We start from the raw sequence: 21,496 nt of genomic DNA, 5'->3' as shown, positions 1-21,496 counted from the left end.
GTAGCTTCGGTTTGAGGTTAGGTGGGAGTGCAAATACCGTTTCTGGGGTAAGCGACCAGAGAATCAGATGATCTGAACATCTTTATTTAACAACAACCATAACCTTCAGGTTTGTCTTCATACCAATTACTTTTACAGTTATTCCACAAACAGCATATCTTTTTATGGCATGTATTTTTCTGCGTTGCAGCTTCAGTCTGAGAAACAATTGGCATGGTAGTGAAATGCAGAATCATCTAATATTAGTTCAAGTACAGTATGAAACTTGTCTTTAATTCTGTATACAATAGTAACAGGGTCAGACTGGGACCGAAAAATGACCCGGGACAGATCACACCCGCTGCACACCGTACATAAATACATATATTTAAATGTTTGAATTCAAGCGTTGCTTGCACCTGGTCATTTTATTGCTGCATGCCTACAAGGGAAACAACTCATTTGCATGTAATACCTGGTTGACGGTAACTGTATTGTGCAGTGGCATTGCGGACCCTGTCCTAGTCTCAGCGTCACCCGAAGCAGTGGTCATGTTGAGAGCAGATGCATAAGACCGCTAACGACACCATTGCATTTGATCAGACATTCATTATTCAAAACCATGTTGTGCTGATCTTGCCCTCATCTTTTTCCCTAATTAAAATACAAGTAAGCTTGGCCTACAAATTGCAAACCTTAACCTAACTTGACTACTGCTACATCTGGTCTGCTGACAAGACTACTGACATAGCGCTGAGGCAGTCTACACATGGGTTATTTCTTTAGATTTAGTGACATTAGCTTGGCGAGCTTGTTGTTTCGTCTTTTATTTGTAGAGGTCAAGGAAACATAGAAAAAACGAAATCTCAATGTGGCCCGATTCCTCCCAGAGCATTCACAAGTTGACACGGACGTCTAGGCGAAACCCAAAAGACGACAACCTACTTCAGTAGCGTTCTTTAAAACAGCCGGACAAGTAAATTGTTCAAAAGTTGGGTTGGGTTGGGCGCCCCGGCCACCCTCCCTAGAATGCTTATGGATCGCTCCGTGGCCAGACACAAATTGATTCAAAGCAAGGGAGTTTGCTGAAACTATTGTCAATTCAACGTATTCAACTTTCTTTGCATTCTGGGATGGCTAGGGCAGCCAATCACACACTGGTAAGGAAACACACTCTAGACTCTGTGCAGAGCGTGCTACTGGACAGTGGGAACTAGACCAGCCAGGAAGATTGCCAGAGGAAGTTGTTAATCGGCTTTTGCAAAGCAAATGATAATCCATTTATTAGATTTGGCAGACCTGTCCTGTCACTTCAAGAGGGCAGAGATGGTTCATTGTAGAACTGTTTACAATCATTTTCAGCTTAATTGCTCAATTGTTTAGTAGGAACAATCCAGTGGTTCCTTGCCATTGGCAGGGACATGCCCCTAGTGTCCATACTAAAACCTACACCCTTGTGCGTACACTGCACCCACACAGTAAACATTACATCGTGGCTCGTTTTAAACTTCTGCTAGTTTAAAACCTGAACAGGCACATTCTCACAGACACATTCTGATAAATACCGTAATTCATCTAACTGAACACAGACGTATGGCTTTCGTAGCGCCAAGGTTGCGACGAGAGGGTTACAGTTGACTGACTCACCGAATAACCAGCTAATTAACCGAGAACGAATAACTGTTTTTAACACCGTCAATTCCTTTCTCGAAGGGAAACAAATGTGAATTGAACTGGCAGCATGTGCACCGACAGGTTGAGTAAAGTGGAAAAATGTGGAAGCGTGGAGAAAAAGCCGAGTGAGTCTTATATAACATGAATAATGGAGGCATAAGCAAAGAATAACGATTGAGAGAGAGAGAAGGAAGGGAGGCGAGGCAGGGAAGGGGGGAGGAGAGAGAGAGAGAGAGAGAGAGAGAGAGAGAGAGAGAGAGAGAGAGAGAGAGAGAGAGAGAGAGAGAGAGAGAGAGAGACAGAGAGACAGAGAGAGAGAGAGAGAGAGAGAGAGAGACAGAGAGAGAGAGAGAGAGAGAGAGAGAGAGAGAGAATGGCATTGGAGGCCGCCTGCCTTCCTTCTGGATTGCAGGTGTTTTTCATTACTGTATTGCTGTGAAATGCGTGCAGCTCCATATGGCGGCCAGTGCGTTCGCTCTATTGAATATGAACGGCTGTCAAAGAATCCGGGGAGCTTGAAACGTATTCATGTCCATAGAGAATAAACTTTGCGTTTAAATGTGAAAACCGGTTATTGTTACTGGAATATACAGTAACAATAAATAAAGCATTCAACCTTAAAAAGTCAATTATGTAGTTCCAACCTTACAACATATTAGAATTCGTTTTTCAACATGGGTAAAATTATGTGTATGTGTCAGAAACTACAGACATCCATCAATCAAAATAAAGCCTTTTTTCCTTTTACTTGGCCCTATATATATATTGGTATCTATTTTTCGGCCTATCTTTATTTTGCAGGTCGGTCAATCATGGTGAAAAGCAATGTGCAATAACATTAGCCACCACAGAGGCTTTTATAAAGTCGCACATGTTTAAAAAGTCTCGATTGAGCTTTTTTTCGTCTTTCCTCGAGAGGATCCGGGACATAGTGGAGATAAGGAATTGCACAAGTGAATCTGTCCCTAAATGAATGAAAGTTAAGTTATTGGTTTGAGTAAGTAATTTCTTGTTATTACAAATGACAGTGCTGGGAAACATCAGATCCGCTAAAAGGGAGGTTTCAGGGAAAGGTCCAGCGATCTTTAGGCTTCAGTCTCGAAAGTGAATCCTCTGAGTCTCTGCTTTTACAACAGCCACACTACACAGCGGAATTGGTCCATCAGGATTGTGTCTCTCTTGTAGGGTGAGAAATTTTTCGGTCACACACACACACACACCCACACGTAGACACGAACGCACGTGCGCACACACACACACACACACACACACACACACACACACACACACGTTCAAGGTAAATAGGGGAATACAGCACTGTGTGTGAATTATGAGCCAGGGGTCAAAGGTGAAAGACAGGGTTGGGGGGTCAGTGTTGAACTTGTGGGAGTCCCAGCAGCAGCTGTATGTCAATGTAGCTCCCATGGCTATCTCGTTCCCTCTCCTCTGACAAACCCCACCTCTCCCACTGTCGCACCTTTCTCTCTCTCTTTCTCCGTTCAACCCAGCGTTTTTAAGAGATTCATTCATTAATTTGCTGCTTTGGTGCTTGTGTCTACACAGGGATGCTTTACTTACTGTATTAATGTATAACACTGCTTGGGTCAAATCAAGTGTGAAATTGGATGTTTGTTTCCTAAAATTGTTCGTTCTCTCCCTCTCTCTCCCTCTCTCTCTCTCTCTCTCTCTCTCTCTCTAGGTGTGTTGTCTCTGTGATGCTCTTAGCCCCCTGAGGCCAGAGGAGAAGTGAGTCAGGCCCAGCCCTCCCCCCTTCATGGGACACCCCCTTACCCAGCATGCACTGCTGCTCCTGCAGTGCATGCTGGTCCTGCGACCAGGAGGCGTGGCGGGTCGGAGAGGGCCGGTTCTGCTGCCCGAGTCTCCCTGTTATAAAACCGAGCACCCTCTGGTGCCACACTCAGGTGGGTGACACACTACACACGCACGCACGCACATCATCATCATCACATGAACACACACACATACACATTCACATGAACACACACACACATACACACACACACACAAAAACACAAACACGCACAGATCTTCACATGAACACATACACACACACTCAGACAAAGACAAATACACACACACACACACACACACACACACACACACCTTCATATGAACACACACACATACATCTTCACATGAACACACGCACAAACATCTTCGAATGAGCACACACTAAATACTAGCAGAGCTTACTTTGCGTGGTACCGACTCTTACTCAAGGTGAAATATGAAAACAATGACAGATCAAAATCTGAATGTTGATTTATTTTATGCTAATGTTTTGGGGGTTTGCTGTTTTCGTTGTCTTTTTTTATACTTTACAAGGTCTCACTTGAAAACTGTCTTTTATCTATGTTAATCTGCCTTCTTGTACATGCGGACGCCCACAACAAACACCTACACCCACAAATTCACACACCTACAGACAATACTAACACACACACAAACACACAAACCCAAATGCACACAATAACTCACACACACACAAATGCACAGACAAACACACACAGGCACGCATGCACGCACCCTCACAGACAATACTCACACATACACACACACACACACACACACAAGACCACACACCCACAGAGACAAAACTCACAAACACACCAACACACCACATACACACACACACACACACCAACAATGGGCATAAAGGGGCATATTTTATTTTATGCATATCTTACAAGCCCCCCTGTTACAGCTTCCCTTTGTGTTGTACACTGCTGCTCGTACAGAAGAACTCCACTGTAATGACACGTGGCTGCTCCCACAAAGCCCCAGCGAGCTGCTTCCATCTCAGCAGAGCCCCGGGCAGATCACCCCTTAGAAACTCTGTCTCCACGGGTAATTCACTGGAGCTATACCAAGGTCATGGGAGACAAAAACGCACATCCACCCGCGACACCTATGGAGTAGGAGTCTGATGGCAAGCTTCCTCCCTTTTGCTCAAGCTCGCTCTATTCTTTTTGATTCTATTGCTCACTCACTCACGCACACACAAACATGCACACACACACACACACACTCTCGCTTTCCATAACTTTGTCTTTCTCTCTCCTTCGCAAACGCTCTCTCTCTCTCTCTCTCTCTCTCTCTCTCTCTCTCTCTCTCTCTCTCTCTCTCTCTCTCTCTCTCTCTCTCTCTCTCTCTCTCTCATGCAGCCTATTGATCCGAGGTTGAGCGCCTCTCTAACTGCCCATAGTTAACTCGACATGCTCTCTCCATGGCGGGTGAGGGGCTGAGGGGGGGGGGGGAGGGGGTCAAACCGTAGCAAGGTGTTTCCATAGATACCTTCAGGTGTAGGAGTTATCGTAGTGACCCTGAAGTAGACCCTTTGTTTAATTCTTCCCTTCATCTCGCTAAACCGGGGCCTGTCATCGTGGTGGATCGGCCGCGATGTGGCCTTGGCCGGCCGCTCTTGTTGCTCACTGTGATGAGGAAGTGTTATGGAGGAAACATCGGTGGTAAATCCATTTTATGGACACGGTTCTGCCTTATAAAGTCAGGCCGGCGGGCAAAGCCACCCTCTATGAATCGAGTCGGGGCGTAGGGATTCTGAAGGCAGCAATATCAATATACGCTATACACTGATATGAATTGGATGATAAAGTTACGGGGCTAAACCATCCCTTACTTTTATTCCGACACGCCTTATTTTATTTATCGGCGAATATTCAAAGGACATCGTTTTTTTACGCTGTTTTCCAAAACGGCTCCCGCGGCTATTTAATGAAGCTCCTCTTTCTCTTTAGAGGCATCCTTAAGCCCCGTAAAGAACGCCGTGGCACTGATAGCATTCTCTCCCAGCCGTTTGAGGACAGGGTAGCCCAGGGCTGCTGCCACGCGCAACAACACTGCACCCACTGTCATATTACAGTCCTCAATTATCTTCAATGAGCATCAAACTGTACAACTCTGTCAACATCTACGTTTTAATTTATTTATATCCGTTTTATACGAACCAGGGCTCAAACAGAGAGCGGGTGCGCCCGCGCAGGGCTTGAGAGGGGCCCAGTTTTATTAAAAAGCTATTACGGTTCTCTTTGTGAGTCAGCCGTGCTGCGTGCGCGACAGATTAATCCCCGGTTGAGGAGGATGCGCTCTGGCCGTTGTTGTGGATCCTTCTTTCTTCAAGGATGTGAAGGAAGAATGCAAGCCTGTTAAATATACCCCGAGCTTGCTCATCTGCGTTCATCACGGGCGAGCCGAGCCCAGCTGTTAACTCCTGCTGTCAGGTTGCACCTTGGACACCGGGGACGCCTGTACTTATGCCTGACTAGAAGTCGGCGAGTCGACCTCAAGAGAGTTGTCAGAACTGCTGTGGAACGCGGCTACTTCCGCAGGGTATGTCGGCCCGCCAACGTGTGGGCCGGCGGGGTTTAACGACGCCAGCGGCAACGCTACTTGTGGTGCCTGCTTGAGCTGTCATACGAATGTGCTTAATCCCTTGCAGTCTCCGAGGCTCTTGCTTCGAACAACTGGTTCATCTTGAAATGAACGGGATGTTGCAGTCCGTATTTTACAGATACCAAGATGTCCACTTTTATGTTGTATTGTTGACCAATATAAGGCGGTGGTGCAATGGGCGGGCCGCAGGCAAAGGTTTGCCCATTTCGTCTGGGTCCCCTTGCACACAATTCCCGGATGCTGCGGTTTTCTTTGGTCTCAAAGCGGCCATTATGTCCGTGCGAACACAGCGTCCACGTTTTTCTTTGGTTCTCAGTAAAGCGGGGCCTTTTGGGTCAAGCCCAAGGTCCTTTCATGGGGCTTTGAAGTTCGGTCCGGCCAGAGGTTGGAGAGTGTGCAGCGGGAGTTGGAAGTCTCTGGTGGACAGCTGTGGCGGTTAAGGTCGGACAGAGGTTAGGAAAACATGGGACGGAGCACAGAGGGATCAGGGCTGTTATTGTGATCAGCTTTTGGAGAGGGAAAAAATCGGAGCTGCAGGCGGAGTTTGTGTGTGTGTGTGTGTGTGTGTGTGTGTGTGTGTGTGTGTGTGTGTGTGTGTGTGTGTGTGTGTGTGTGTGTGTGTGTGTGCGCGTTTGTGTGTGCGTGTGCGCGTGCGTGCGTGTGTGTGTGATGATGTACATTGCTAAGACACTTACAATGCCCCCATAAGTCCCCATCAAGACATGTGTCTTTTGGGGACAGGCTTAGGGCTTAAAACTGGCCTGGTGATTACTGGAAGCCAGCCTAAGAGTGGCTGTGCTTTCTCCTGTGGGTTGACTTGGGAAGGGAGTGACTTTCCCGGGTTTGACCTGCATTGTTAATGGTGGTTTGAAGGACTTGTGACCATGGTTATGCCCTGATGACTGTTTTCCTTCTGTGTTCTGGGAGGTTTCTGTGGATGGGAAACAAATATATGTATTGAAAAATACATTCATATTTCCTTCTGTGTCTTCAAGAAAGGGGAATATACCGCAACAGAGAATGTGTAAATGCCCGTAATTTTATATAAAATTCCCTCAATTCCATTATCAAACATTGCATCTCAACGAGACAATATGTTTTTATTATTCACTACCTATGGAAAATGACAACCCTTGGCCTGATTATCAGTTGCTTCAAAGTCTTCACAATTCCCTCGAGATAAAGAAATAACCTGATGATACATTTTCGCTGCCGAAGTGTGCACAATTGTACACCAAGGTGTAAACAATTTTGCAACTCAGTGATACAGCTTCTGTCCTATCCGCCACAGCGAACAGATCATTAGAGAGTGTAGTATAAAAAAAACACACGCACATGAACATATCACATTTTAAAAACTCAACTGATTACATCAGCTCTGTGAAACCATTAACTTGGTCCTTAGAAGCTAACTTAAAGTTTGTCCCTGTGGCGATGCCCACAGAATCCAATAGATCACAGAATACTCAACATTGGCATGCTTTGCGGATATTAGACAGCAATGCAACGAACATGCTGCATCTTAACATCCAGCACCAGCCTTTCTTGAAACGTCTGAAGTTTATGTGGCTCAGATTTCCCCCCACAACCTAGCGCAGAGGAAAGGCCTTAACGCCGCGTTGATTCTGTAAAAAAATAAAAGCACTCTCAAAAAGACACATAGATATAAATAGGGTTACACCATAAACGCTATTATTTGTGATTCCCCGGAGGGGCGGCTAACGACCAAAGCAAAAGCCCCTGTAAAAGAAGTCTCGCTCCTCTTAGCTTTGAAAACGTAAGCTTGCAGCAACATCAGCGGCCAAAGCCTTTTATGTGAAGGTAGGTCTTAACTGCCTCGCTTACCCCGGCCTTTCTTTTACGGCTCGCTCTCAATCCGAGGTGTTGTTTGGTTTCTCAACCACCGGGCCAAATCACTTCCTCAAATCTACTGACGCAAACGCCCGCCGACGTTCCCCTCCCCCCCTTTGCCGATTACGGTTGGACAGCGCTTGAGACTGAATGAGCTTTCTCTAGTTCCCTGACCCCCTTCCACCCCTCGATTGATTCCACATGTGGCCATTGTTGTGCCGCTGCCGGCCGGCGTGAGGGTGAATTCACTCGGCAGCTCAGGCGGCGTTGGCAATCAAACATCGCTCCTGATGCTGGGGGTAAATCTGGATACGTCGTCCTCCTGTCGTTCCCTCTTTTCTCCGTCAACTGTTCCATTTCGGAATGGGTAATAACGTTCCGGGTTTGAGATTGACAGAGCTGGAGGAAGACAGCCATTTATTTTGGGAAGCAGAGAGCAGAGGATGTGTTAAGGGAATATGATTGGGCTAGGATGAGGGTAAAGGGTTGTGTGTGTGTGTGTGTGTGTGTGTGTGTGTTTGTGTGTGTTGTTCATTTGTCTCTTGGGTGTATATATGCATTTGTGTTTTCATGTTAGTAATTGCTTTTTGTGTCTGTGTCAAAGTGAGTGATTATGGAAGAGTTTGTCTGTGTTTGAATGCAGGTGTATGTTTGTATGCATGCAAACTTGTACAGCATGTGTGCGTTTTCCTATATATCTATGCGTTTGTTCAAGTGTTTTGCATGCATCCATGTGTTTTTGTGAAGGTGTATGTTTGCATACAAAAATGTACATTTTGTGTTAATGTACAGTATCAGAGAGTATTTATGGTTGTGCGTGGGTTCCCGCGGGGTCTTAAAAGCATTGAATTTATGAATTTGGAAATAATACCTTAAAAAGACTTGAAAAAGTCTTGAATTTTGATATCTGTGTCTTTAAAAATCTGCAGTATAACTTCTCCGTATCGCATTCTCCTCAAAAGTTTCATTTCGTCAACCACTATTATTCTGATTAAATAACGTAGCCTAAATGAGTTGCGCGGCGTGGGTGTCGGATTTACTCGGCTGCCAGATCGACTCGGGGTCGGGTCCTAGATGCACAATAATGACGCACTTCCTGTAAACGCTGTCTTTTAGATGCGCATGCGCGTTTCATTAATTCCCATGTTATTCCCAAGTATTAACGATATCCTTTTGTTTTCTAATCTATGAATAATAATCTAATGTACAAATTATTGTTGCCTATACTTGGGTTATATATAAAAGAAGAATCGGTTAACTCCATTCACTGAATGGGGCGATCCACTTTATTTCCAGCGCTCCCAACACAGAGGCCCCGTTTATACGAAGGGAAACCGCAGATATTGCCACGCGGTTTGGCCTCTCATTCACATGAAAACGGGGAGAAACAGGGTTTTAGGTTCTGAAGCGTCACATTATGCGCTAGGAAATGCTTAACGTCATATGAGCCATAGATATATATATTAACGAGATGCCTCGTCCGCGGTGCTTGCTAATGGAGTCGAACATCACCACTGGCGGCCATCTTACCACAGTAAGCTGCTCACCCAATAACATTGTGTTGGTAGAGGTACATGAACTTTTTAAATAACCATAACTTGCTCAATTTTCAACCGATTTTCAAACGGTTTGGTTTGTTATAAACGTCAGAGATGTAGGTATGACAGTACATACTTATGAATAATTGTTACGTTCTAAGAAAAAAGAATAATGTTCTAAAATAGGTACAAGATTTCCCTTTACAAATATACGTCCAGAAAGGCTGCATGTTGAAATCCCAACCCTGTACAGAGATGTATTTATTTAATTATAACCATGTGTTTTCATATGAAATGAACATTAAACAGAACAGATAGGTGCAATAAATATACACATGCACTAGTATTCATGTATTCATGTTATTTATGTCAAATCAATGTATCGGCTACTAAAACTCAGCAATCTATTGTGTTGGTAACTTCACTCAAATCTATCTACAGTCAAGTATGCATCTAGACAAATACGATAAAATATGAATATAATATGTGCAACCCTTGTGGCTGTTCAAGACACACTGAAGGCATGATGCCAACATAGGTTTGCAGAGAACTATATACAATATGCACACTGAAGGCATGATGCCACCATAGGTTTGCAGAGAACTATTTACAATATGCACACTGAAGGCATGATGCTACCATAGGTTTGCAGAGAACTACATAAAATATGCACACTGAAGGCATGATGCTGTAAAAAGTGTAAATGCCCCCACATCCTGTCAAAGTCCTCACTCCTGAAGTGGTCACTGCAGAGCAGTGTCCTGTCAGAGGCAGCAAAACCGTCCCTTCTTTGGGCAATTCGATGTGAAATTACTGGGTAGCTAGCTAGCTATAGTAGCCTACCCGTGATACACAACTAAGTTGCACGATTAAGTCGTTTTTCGTAGAGAAAAGCTGCAATTTAAACATGTTCAAGGATCCAGATTTATAAACACGTTAATAACGTTTGTAAGAAACCAAACCGTTTGTAAATCCGTCAAGATTTCAGCGAGATAACAGTATTAGCGTTTGTGCAGATCAATGATTTACATCCGCTACAACAGATTCCACCAGAAAGCGCTACTGTGGTAAGATGGCAGCCTATGGTGACGTTCTAGACGCCGTCGTAGGGAATCTAGTTAATATATATCTATGATATGAGCGCCCTATGTTTACAGTTTGTTTGTTACAGGAAGACGCTTGTGTTATTCGTTGTTGTTGATTTATGAGGATTCTGATTGGCTTGCATGGCTTTATCCTTCTCCCTACACTGCCGCCCATAGGTTTGGCATAGTTATAATGGTGCTCGACGGCGTATTTATGCATTTTGATGTAAACGACAAGGGGGGGAAATATTAGTTTCTATAAATACCCTGCTACTTATAAACGTGGCCTCTAGAGTCAAAACACCGGAACCAATAATTGAGAATGCAACGCTTCCCCGGGTCCCATATATGTCCCTGGGTCCCACATGTCACTTTGCTACAGCACTAGTTGCTACAACACGCACACACAGACCGCAAACAACAAGCCAAGCAGAAGCGCGAAAAATCGAAAGAAAATCTTAGCAGAAGACAAGAAAGTTTGACTTTCTTTTTATTTTTTAACGTTTGTTTACGTTATCTAGCGACCCATTTTATGCAATGTTACATCATTAAACTTTGTCGGTAGGTCTGTGAAATAGGCCGTGAAATAGGTATTACGTTTTTATATAAGTGGTCTTAAAAAGGTCTTAAAAAGACTTGAATTTGACTTGAAGAAACCTGTAGGAACCTGTGTTTATGTTTGCATCCACTTGCTTGTAAGTGTGTGTGTGTGTGTGTGTGTGTGTGTGTGTGTGTGTGTGTGTGTGTGTGTGTGTGTGTGTGTGTGTGTGTGTGTGTGTGTGTGTGTGTGTGTGTGTGTGTGTGTGTGTGTGTGTGTCTCCATGTTTGGTTGCATGTGGGCTGTGCGTGTGTGTGCGTGTGTCTGTGTGTGCTCATGTGTGTGTTTGTGTGTGTATTGTGCAATAACACCTCTGTCTAATCATCAGCCAATACCATGATTGAGCCAGTAGCTTTGCTCTCACGGCTATGATGCGATTATGTTATCAGAGGAGCAGGTTGGGGGATGGGGGGGGGGTTTGCAGTAATCATTGGTGCTAGGTGGTGCTGTTGTTCTTCTTGGGGTAGTTGAAGGTGGGTGCTGGTGGCGGTGGTGGTGGTGGTAGAGAGTGATGGCACATTTGTATGCAGCGAATCCTCACCAAAGCATGGAAAATCAGGCTTAGTGCCTTGGAAGCAGAGTGCCATCCGAAATGTCTGCCTGTCTCCGTGCAGACTGGGAAGCAAACACGAAGGGGAAGCAAAAAAAACATAAATCTCCTTGAACAAGTCAGTCGTGACCTCCCAGACATTCACTTCAACGGAGGAAAATGGAAATGCGTTTTCCGTGGAGTCTAGAAGCATGGATGCTATTGTTGTCATTGTTTCTTTGGGGTTTTTCGGTACACCCTTTTTTCCCGTCGTTCTCAGGAGCTCCAGTGGAGTGGCGCATGGGAGGCAGATGCAAGTGTCGGCACCGCACCCCCGTTCAAGCTAGGCCGCGCTGTGGTAGAGTTTGTTCGCGCCGCACAAGCCCACGCTGGTAGATGTTTTTTGGAGTTAACCCCCTGTCGCTCAGCAGTTTGTCTGGGGCTCTCGTCTGGAAATCAGTCAAATGTCTGACGCTTCGCAGTCAATCCAATAAATCGGCTTTTGATGCTGCTTCCAAAAGCAGAACCGGCCTGCGGATAAGCATGCAGTGTGTCAGGTGTGACAGCAGCGGAAGAAGTGCTTTTTCCATCTCTAGTCCTGCTACAAAGCACCTCTGCCCGTTTGAAGATATATTACCAGCAGTTTAGTAAAATTGGGTCTATACATTATCATTCTCAACCCCAACTCAAAACCGAACTCAAAATGGTGCACTTCGAAACTGCATAAAACATCAGCACTCAATTTGTATCCACCACACCACTGATGAAGGCATTATTGCCACGACATATTGTAAGCGTGTGTATTTTTAAAGTGCTCTTCAATCCTGCAAGAGAGAAGTGTGTATATTATATATATATATATACATATATAGATATATTCATCTCTCTTGCTGGGTTGAAGGGCACTTTAAAATAAATATATTGTTGTCATTATTACCATCGTCCCGGAAACGTTCTATTAGCATCGATTTGTAAACGGTATCGATTGTAAATTGCACCTCCAACCTCCTGAGGTGGATCAGGGAGTCAATGGTCAGGAAGTTGAGCCGGGCAGCGGATGAACGAGGATGTTTGTGAGGGCGGAATGGCCGACCACTCGACAACAAGTGCATGTTTTGACTTGGTCCAACTCTAAGTATGCTGGGTGGGATGCAGAACATTAGGTCTCCCTGTCATGTCTGCTCCACCACTTTTTGACTAAACGCTATCGGGTAACCAGACTGCAGACGGGGCCGGCCACATCGCGAGTCGGCAAGCGCCCGAGAGCCCATGATTCGATTGGTCAGGGGTTAATGGCCCGGGCGCCATGACGACAGGCGTGCCCGGGATGAGAAGTCAATAGCTGTCTGGCAATTCCCTCCCTTTCGTCCGCTCCTGCGCTTGATCTTTCTCTCGTGTGTGTGTGTGTGTGTGTGTGTGTGTGTGTGTGTGTGTGTGTGTGTGTGTGTGTGTGTGTGTGTGTGTGTGTGTGTGTGTGTGTGTGTGTGTGTGTGTGTGTGTGTGTGTGAACCTGTGTACATGTGTGTGTGTGTGTGTGTTTGCATGTGAACCTGTGTACATGTGGGTTTACGTGTGTGAGTGTGTGTGTGTGTGTGTGTGTGTGTGTGTGTGTGTGTGTGTGTGTGATGTCCTTTGCAGTACACTAAACATTTGCTAAGATACATTAGCAATTAAGGATAATGGACTGGAAGCCTTCCAAGCAAGCTTTCTGTTTGGAAATCTTAGTGGTTGTGGTTGTGGCTTTCAGTTAAGTTTCTGCTTTTGCTAAGCTACAAGACACATTGTTGCACGGTTAAGCATGTTTGAACACTGTTTGTACGGCGTTAGAATGTTGGATCGCTTTATCCTTCTACTTTTTTTTTATTCAGCACAGAAGTATATAAAAAAAAGTCGATGCTCTTTAAGGTTATGTGAAAGGTCCTGTGTCATCTGGTCCTGTAAATGGCTGAGGTCGGTTTTATTAAAAAAAAATTACAGTCTGTCTGCACCTGCATTTGGGAGGATCAGGTCGACCTTGCCTCAATGGAAACAACGGTTTCCAAGCCAACACAGCAGATGTGTTGCGTTGATGTGAGAAATCAACAATTAAACATTGGTTCATTTTTTGACAAAGGTGATAGCAAATTAATGGATTGAGCATTTCAGCCTGTTTTAAGCCTGTTGAGTTATCCTTCATCCTTTATTCGTCCCTTTGCGGAAATCAATCTTTCTCTGCTTTTGACCCATCTGGGAGCCAGTGAACACTTACACACACAGAGGAGTGACCTTGTCAGAGGTCCACATGGGGGCACACACATGGGTGTACACTGGCACTCCCGGAGCAGTGGGCAGCCGCAGTGCAGCGCCCGGGGAGCAGGTGGGGGTTTCAGATGCCTTGCTTAAGGGCACCTCATCCGTGGATGAGGACGTAGAAGAGTGCTGCACAACTACTCCCCCTGTCCACATATTTTGCCTACCGGTCGGGATTTGAACCGGCCACCCTCCGGTTAGCGGTCCAAGCCCTTAACCAGTATGCCACGGATGTTCGCTTTGGGCCGGCCAATCCAAAGGAGAAGAACATTCATTAAAATAAATTGTTGCTTTCAGACTTTAAAAAATGTAAGTTAGATATTAAAGCCTGAAGCCTAGACTATCCCAAACTTATGGAAATGATAGGGCAAACTGCGAAATCTTCAGGGTACTATATCACAATTTTTGATTACTTTTGTCTTGCTGTTATTCAATATAATATTCTATATGATGTATTATACATAATATCTAATCATTAAATGGGTTAGAAGGTAACTTTCCGTTCTTATGAAGATAAACTCTATTCACGGTTCCCTTAGAGTTGAAAAACAAATCAATGAAATTGACCACGATGGAATATCAACACGAGAGAGGTCTCGTTACCACTGACGGTAAACAGACTCTGTATGACGTCACCGGGGTAAATAAATATCAACTGAAACCATTCATCAGCGCGACTGGCATTGACGTGCTCGTCATCGCCTGGCCCGCCGTCGGCTCACTGTCTCTGTCCTGTGATCATCTTGACAGAAATGGAGCCATGGATCTTCAGGTTTAAGGCAGAGGGCACGGTGGATTTCTCACAGCTGACCTTCGACCCCGGCCAGAACGAACTGATTGTGGGCGCCAGGTAACCAATCTCCGTCGTCTCTGTTTGTCCTGGTCCTCGTGTTTCCTCTTCAAACTCTCAGTGTCTTGTGTTGACTTTACTTCTCTTCTGTCCACCTTCTTTCTTTCTCTATGTCCATCTTTCTTTCCTTTGTTCTCAATGTTGTCTGCATGCTAATTCTTTTCTTCCTTATTTTCTTCCTTCCATTATCAATCCTTCCCCTTCATCCTTTCATCCTTTTTTCCTTGATTTCTTCATTCCTTTCTTCCATCCTTCCTTCCTTCAATCCATCTTTCCTTCATTCCTTCATTACTTCATCCTTCCTTCTTTCCGTCCTTCAATCATCCATCCTTCCTTAATTCCTTCATCCGACGTTCCTACCTCTTTTTGTCCTTCCATCATCCATCCTCTCATCATCTATCCTTCCTTCCTACCATCATTCGTCTTTCCTTCCGTCCCTCCTTCCTCTCTTTCTTATTTACCTTTGCGTGACTTTCGTTATTTTTCCCCCTGCACTGAAACCATTTTGTGTCTCGTCCTTCTGTTTACGATCCTTCTTTATTTCCCGTCTTTCGTTCCTTTCCCCTTGTCCTCTCTCCCTTGCTTTGGCGCGTGTCATCGTAACCCATGAGTGATGATCCCCTTCCCTGTAAATGTCCCCGTATGCCTCAGAGAAAATAGCTTCACAGTTTGTTTGCGCGTCTCCTGTCTTTATGCTTGGCTGTCTGTGTGCCCGTTATTGAAAGTGGATTTTAAAGAAATTGTGTGTGTGACAGACAAGCTTTGCATATATGCAGTATGCACCCACAAATGTTGTAGAATTGTGTGTGTGTGGGTGCATGCGCATGTGTCCGTGTGTGTGTGTGTGTGTGTGTGTGTGTGTGTGTGTGTGGGTGCATGCGCATGTGTCCGTAAGTGTGTGTGTGTGTGTGTTTGTGTGTGTGTGTCTGTGTACGTCATATGTGTGAGTGCGTGTCCGTGTGTGTGTGTGTGTGTGCATACGTGCTTGCGCGCCGTCTGTGCGCCCGCATGCACATTGGCTGTATTTCTGGGCAGAATTATTTGCACAACATTCGGCAGTTCATATGGCTTAGTATAGGCGGCTTATAGTATCGCACTGTGTAATTCACAGGCCAGAAGCAGATGTAGTGCGACTTGCACTCCTTCTAATGGCTTTAGAGTCAATACAAGGCAACGCTTGGCACAAAGTGAACAGCAGATAACGCAGGGGAGGATGGGGAAGCAACACAAGCAAATATAATGTGAGCCCAGGGACTTACTAATGGACAAAAGGAAAAAAGAGACCAAAATATGCGCAGCTCAACCTCTTACAACTACTCTGTATTCTAATCTGTTTCTGTAATTAACTATGAGTCAGGTCAATGTGAATATACTATATATATACTAATGCATGCAGTGCAACATGTGTATATTATTATTATTACAATATTATTTTAATGAGTGATAACAAAAATGGATCATTACAGCATAAGTAGAAGCAAGTTCACCGCCTTTCATGTGCAAAAAGCACCGAGTTCCCTAAAAGTAATTTGGCCATCAAAGTCTTGTTGTCAAGGCGAATATCTGGCCCATCCATCTGCTCCCCAGCACACCAACAAAGGAGATGAAAAGCAAGGTCTAATTAAATTCTGGGTTGAAACATGACATGTGTTAAGTGTCTGGGTATAAAAGGCGTGTGTGGATGGATGGCTGTGGCGGCGGAGCAGGGGAGGTATGAGTGATAATGGAGGCGAGGGGGAATCAATGCAAATATCAATACTGTGTGGGGGGGGGGAGAGGCACAGCTCAGAGCCGCGCTCCACTAGATTGATAGCCGACTGTGTCCGTCTAGCTGTTGGTGACTCAACTCCTAGTTATGACGTTTGTGTGTGTGTGTGTCTCTGTCTCTGTGTGTGTGTGTGTGTGTGTGTGTGTGTGTGTGTGTGTGTGTGTGTGTGTGTGTGTGTGTGTGTGTGTGTGTGTGTGTGTGTGTGTGCGTGGTTAATTTGAAAGACCTTTATGTGACATGATATAATTTATTCTGAAACCCTCTTCTTTAAATGTATGAATGTTACCATGGACCAAGAAGAAGTGCTATATGTCCGTACACAAATACAAATATCAAATCTTGTTTAATTAAACTGTAATAATTGGTTTGAGTATCATTTACATAATTGTTGGCTTGTTGTTTACTTAATTTTCTTCTTCGCAAAGTAAAAGTTCTGTAAGAGCAGTGCTTACGTTTAGAGAGACCGGCCTCAGGGCAATGACAGCATGGCAAACGTTACAGTGATGTTTCCCTGCTGAGCCTTGGATCACACATACTATATAACGTCCATCGTTTTCGCCTTTCTCTGCCTCACTGTGTGCCTTTGCCTCCTGCGCTCTCACTCCACGCTGTCCTCTCTCTCTCTCTCTCTCTCTCTCTCTCTCTCTCTCTCTCTCTCTCTCTCTCTCTCTCTCTCTCTCTCTCTCTCTCTCTCATTCTCTCGTTCTCTCGTTCTCTCTCTTACTCTCGTTCTCCTTCTCTCTGTTTCTCTCCCCTCTCTCTGTCTTTCTCTCCTGCTCTCTCTCCCTCTGTCTGTCTGTTTCTCTTTTTCCTCTCTCTCTCTCTCTCTCTCTCCAAATGCGGGAAATATTAAGCGGCTGCAAGCAACAGTTTAATTTCCTCAACGACTTTAGACTCCGGGAGAAACAGCTCCGAATGTATCTGCATTTCCACCTTATTCCCCTCTCAGCAGTTAAGGTTGCATAGATTTAGCTTCTGGCATACACGCCTCTGAATGATTTCCACTCACACTACCTTACCGGTGGCGTTGTTTAAAGGTGCTATAGGTATTTATTTGTTAATCATTGTACCCAATAGGTGTTGGTATCGGATCCCTATTAGCTGGTTTCCAGCTGGCTTCCCAGAGAAAAAAATATGTGTAAGAGTGGGTAAACGTGTGATTCTTCCCCGTGAGTGTTATTATCGTTTAGATATTTATCCAACGTTGTATACTCTTCAAACACCGACACTGTTAAGTAGCTCTGAGGAGTTTATTTGAAAATAAATCGTGCACAATGTAAAGTTTGCAGGTGTACCCAGACCACGGACAAGGACTGACGGACGTGGTGCAGAGACCTCGCCCGAAAGTGCAGACAAATCCATTTGTCAGGAAGGGGAGACGAGAGTGTTGCTCTTGGCATTTGAGCATTTTACCCTCGTGGAGCTCTCCTTCTAATCACTACCCGCTCCGATGACTCATGTTGGGCTCCCTTGTCATTTCAGAAATCATCTCTTCAGACTCAGTCTGGAAGACCTGACACTTATTCAGGTAAGCCTCCGAGCCAATACCCCCCCACCACCCCCTCCCACCGCCTCCCCACATCTCTCCAAACAAAAACACTCCCCTGCAACCCCCCCCCCCCCCTCTCGACTCTGTCTTTGACTCAGCCTGTTTCATAATGGAACGTTATCCCGTAGGGGTTGTTTGTGTGTGTGCGCGTGTGTGTGTGCGTGTGTGTGCGTGCGTGTGTGTGTGTGTGTGTGTGTGCGTGTTTGTGTGTCTATGTCTGTATCTGTGTCTGGGTGTACGTGCTTGTGTGTTTCTGTGTCTGTGTGCGTGTTTGTGTGTTTATGTGCATGTGAGCTTGTGCACGTGACTGTGTGTGTGCGTGTGGGGGGGGGGGGGTCTGAAGGGGTGGGGGGGGGGGGGGGGCCCTGTCTGTGGTAAACACTGATTACAGACGCACTTTAGCGACACAAACTCTGCTGCTCTCCGCCGTCGAGACTCGGCAAGCCAATCGGAAGAGCCGCTGCTCCTCCAGCCGCACACCCTTCCCTGAGCGCTGCAGCACTCCTAACTGGCTTTAGATCACCACGCGTCACAACATCGCCGCGCCGGGGGAAGCGACGGCGGGAGTTGTGTTGATGTGTGCCCTACGTCAAAGACAGTAGACGGCATTGAAAAAGTCCAGCCGTCAGTCATACTGGGTTACTTGTCTTGAAAATGTGTGTGTTTGTATCTGTATTTATATATATATATATATATATACATACATAGTTATAGTCACAATGTGCTCCTGTTCCAATTGTTTGGCTGTTTATGTTATCATCCGCAACTTTCTGCAAGATCGTCTGACAGTGCAGGTGGTGTAGCAGGTGTGTTGAGCTTAGCATCACAGAGAGGACTTTCTGAGAGTTACTTTATTAAATTGAACTGCAAAAACACGGCCCCTGCTGCTGATGGAAATGGCGCAATCATGCTTCCTCTGCCAACCATTAGCAGGTGATCAAACAACCCGGGTGACTCAGACAGGTATTTTCGTACAGAACACGCAATAATACGCAATGTCTGCAAATGTTGCCCTCATCTGTTTTCCCTCCATCACTCTCCCTCCTCCCCCATGCTCTCGGAAATCGTCATATTATCACTTTGCTCAGCACTCAATCTATTCTCTCTCTCTCTCTCTCTCTCTCTCTCTCTCTCTCTCTCTCTCTCTCTCTCTCTCTCTCTCTCTCTCTCTCTCTCTCTCTCTCTCTCTCTCTCTCTCTCTCTCTGCGCCTATCTCTCTCTCTCTCTCTCTCTCTCTGCGCCTATCGCTCTCTCCTTCATTCTCCCTTTCCCTAACTGCTGAACACAGCACGGCCCCATATGCTCCCTTGTGGCACTAAGCATGCCCCCCCCGACCCCCTGCTGAGAAGCCGTGCAAACATTGACTCCATGCAGGGCTGTGTTTGGATTGCTCGTTCCACGGGCCACAGCAGCGGGGTACTTCTGATGGCCGGACGGGGCTGGGTGCCCTCGCCCATTAACCAACGCGGTAACACTAGGGTGGCTGATGAGGGGAGGGGGAGGGAGGGAGGGAGGGAGGGGAGAGGGAGGGAGGGAGGGAGGGAGGGGAGAGGGAGGGAGGGAGAGGAGAGGGGAGGGAGGGAGGGAGGGAAGGAGAGAGAGGGAGGGAGGGAGGTAGGGAGAGAGGGAGGGAAGGAGAGGGAGGGAGGGAGTTGGAGGGAGGGAAGGAGAGGCAGAGGGAGGGAGGGAAGGAGAGACAGTGAGACGGGAGAGCGGGAAGGAGGGGGAGGGAGGGAGAGGGAGGGAGGGAGAGAGGGTGGGATGGAAGGAGAGGGAGGGAGGGAGATAGGGAGCGAGAGAGGGAGTGAGCGAGAGAGGAAGGACGAGAGATGCAGACGAAGTAAGGAACAGAGAGAAATGGTTGAGAGGAGAGAGAGAGGGGGGAGAGAGATGAAGCGAGGAACAGAGAGAGATGATCGGGGGGAGAGAGAGGGAGGGGGAGGTGAAGCGAGGAACAGAGAGAGATGGTTGGGAGGAGAGAGAGAGAGGGGGGAGACAGAGATGAAGAGAGGAACAGAGAGATGGTTCGGGGCAGAGATAGAGAGGGGGGAGACAGATGAAGTGAGGAACAGCGAGAGATTGCTAGGAGAAAGAGAGAGATGGATAAAGCAAGAAAGAGAGGAACAGGGCGGGTGGCTTGAGGATAGACGAGGAGATGAAGAGAGGAACGAAGAAAGAGAGGGTCAGGAAGGGAGAGAGAGAATATGTCAGGACGGAATCAAAGCTCGAATGGAGGCAGCACAGTGGTTATAAATCCATGTGTGTGTTAAGGGAGGACAGAGGATTAGACAAAATAAGAATGAGTCCTTGGATAGAGGACCTCTCGCAGTGAGCGAGGAGCGATACGCATAACTAGATGAGATAGGGAAATGAATTGAGGGGGAGGAGAAGAAGAAGGGTGCAGAGTAGACTGAAGGCAAAAGTACCCCACTCCCCTCCTCCCCCTCCTCCCCCACCACCGTACAACGCCACACACCTTCAGAGAGGGATGGTAATTCCTGCCTCACCGGGACAAAGGGACCTTTTCAGAGATCCTCCGGGCCGACTGCTCTCTGAATCAGCCTCCCCTTCTTTATCTCATCCTGCGCTTGGCCGTGGCCGAATACCCCTGGGTGTCAGGGGGGGGGGGGGGGGAGAGACCCCATCAGAGGCCGATCAAGACCCCCACCTCCACGGCCTCTCCTCAAACAAAGCCCCCCGCGGCGCCTCAGGCCTTGTACCGATTCAAACGGACCCTCGGACAGAGGGCTCCCTGCTTTGCATCTGACTGGTGGAGCAGGTGGGTGGCTGGGGGAGTTAAGAGCGATGCCATCGAAGCCCTGGGGCTTGAAGTGAAGGGTTAATAAGTAGCATTCTTTCTCCAGCCTCCCTCGCCTCTCTCCGCCATTCTCCTCACGCCTCCCGCTCTCCTCGCCCTCATCCGTTCTTCTTCATTGAACGAGGGATTAATTGCAAGGAGATTTTGCTGCGGGGCTGCCATGGCTGGCCCTTATGTGTGTCGTTCTTATTGTGGCTGGATATGAAAGAGCTAACCAATGGATGTTCCCTCTGGCGTTGGCGCTCTGTTGGAGTCCCATGCCTTAATGGCTAATCAAACGGATGTACCACTCTGGATATTGGATGTATTGACTCTGCACCCTCAGAGGACAAGAGCTGAAGGACCACAAGTGTGCGCAAGTACTTGTTTTTAATGTTGAAAGTCAAGTGAGGACTTTTCCGTTTTTTTTCTCCATGAAAGGGAAACGAGATAAACCCACGCAGGTCTTTGCTGTTTCCCATCCTCCACATACACCCAGCCATGTCACATTGCAGCCTATGGCCAAGATTTGCTCTGCAAAGCTGCCAGCAGTAAGCA

The 21,496-nt window shown here is 46.4% G+C and overlaps 1 protein-coding gene across 3 annotated transcripts in view; it reads left to right on the top strand.

Moving 5' to 3' along the window:
* The window catches only part of sema5a (sema domain, seven thrombospondin repeats (type 1 and type 1-like), transmembrane domain (TM) and short cytoplasmic domain, (semaphorin) 5A), a 125,772-nt gene that overhangs the window by 30,301 nt on the left and 73,975 nt on the right, over positions 1 to 21,496 (top strand). For all 3 annotated transcript variants that reach the window (XM_030349523.1, XM_030349525.1, XM_030349524.1), the window contains exons 2-4: positions 3,353 to 3,575; positions 14,725 to 14,824; positions 18,075 to 18,120. In XM_030349523.1, coding sequence (XP_030205383.1) covers positions 3,428 to 3,575; positions 14,725 to 14,824; positions 18,075 to 18,120 — 294 coding nt within the window. In that variant the 5' untranslated portion in view covers positions 3,353 to 3,427. The remainder of the gene's footprint in view (positions 1 to 3,352; positions 3,576 to 14,724; positions 14,825 to 18,074; positions 18,121 to 21,496) is intronic.

The sequence above is a fragment of the Gadus morhua genome, chromosome 23 (assembly GCF_902167405.1).
Source record: "Gadus morhua chromosome 23, gadMor3.0, whole genome shotgun sequence".
Taxonomy (NCBI): Eukaryota; Metazoa; Chordata; class Actinopteri; order Gadiformes; family Gadidae; genus Gadus; species Gadus morhua.
This window is presented reverse-complemented; position numbering and strand designations above follow the sequence as displayed.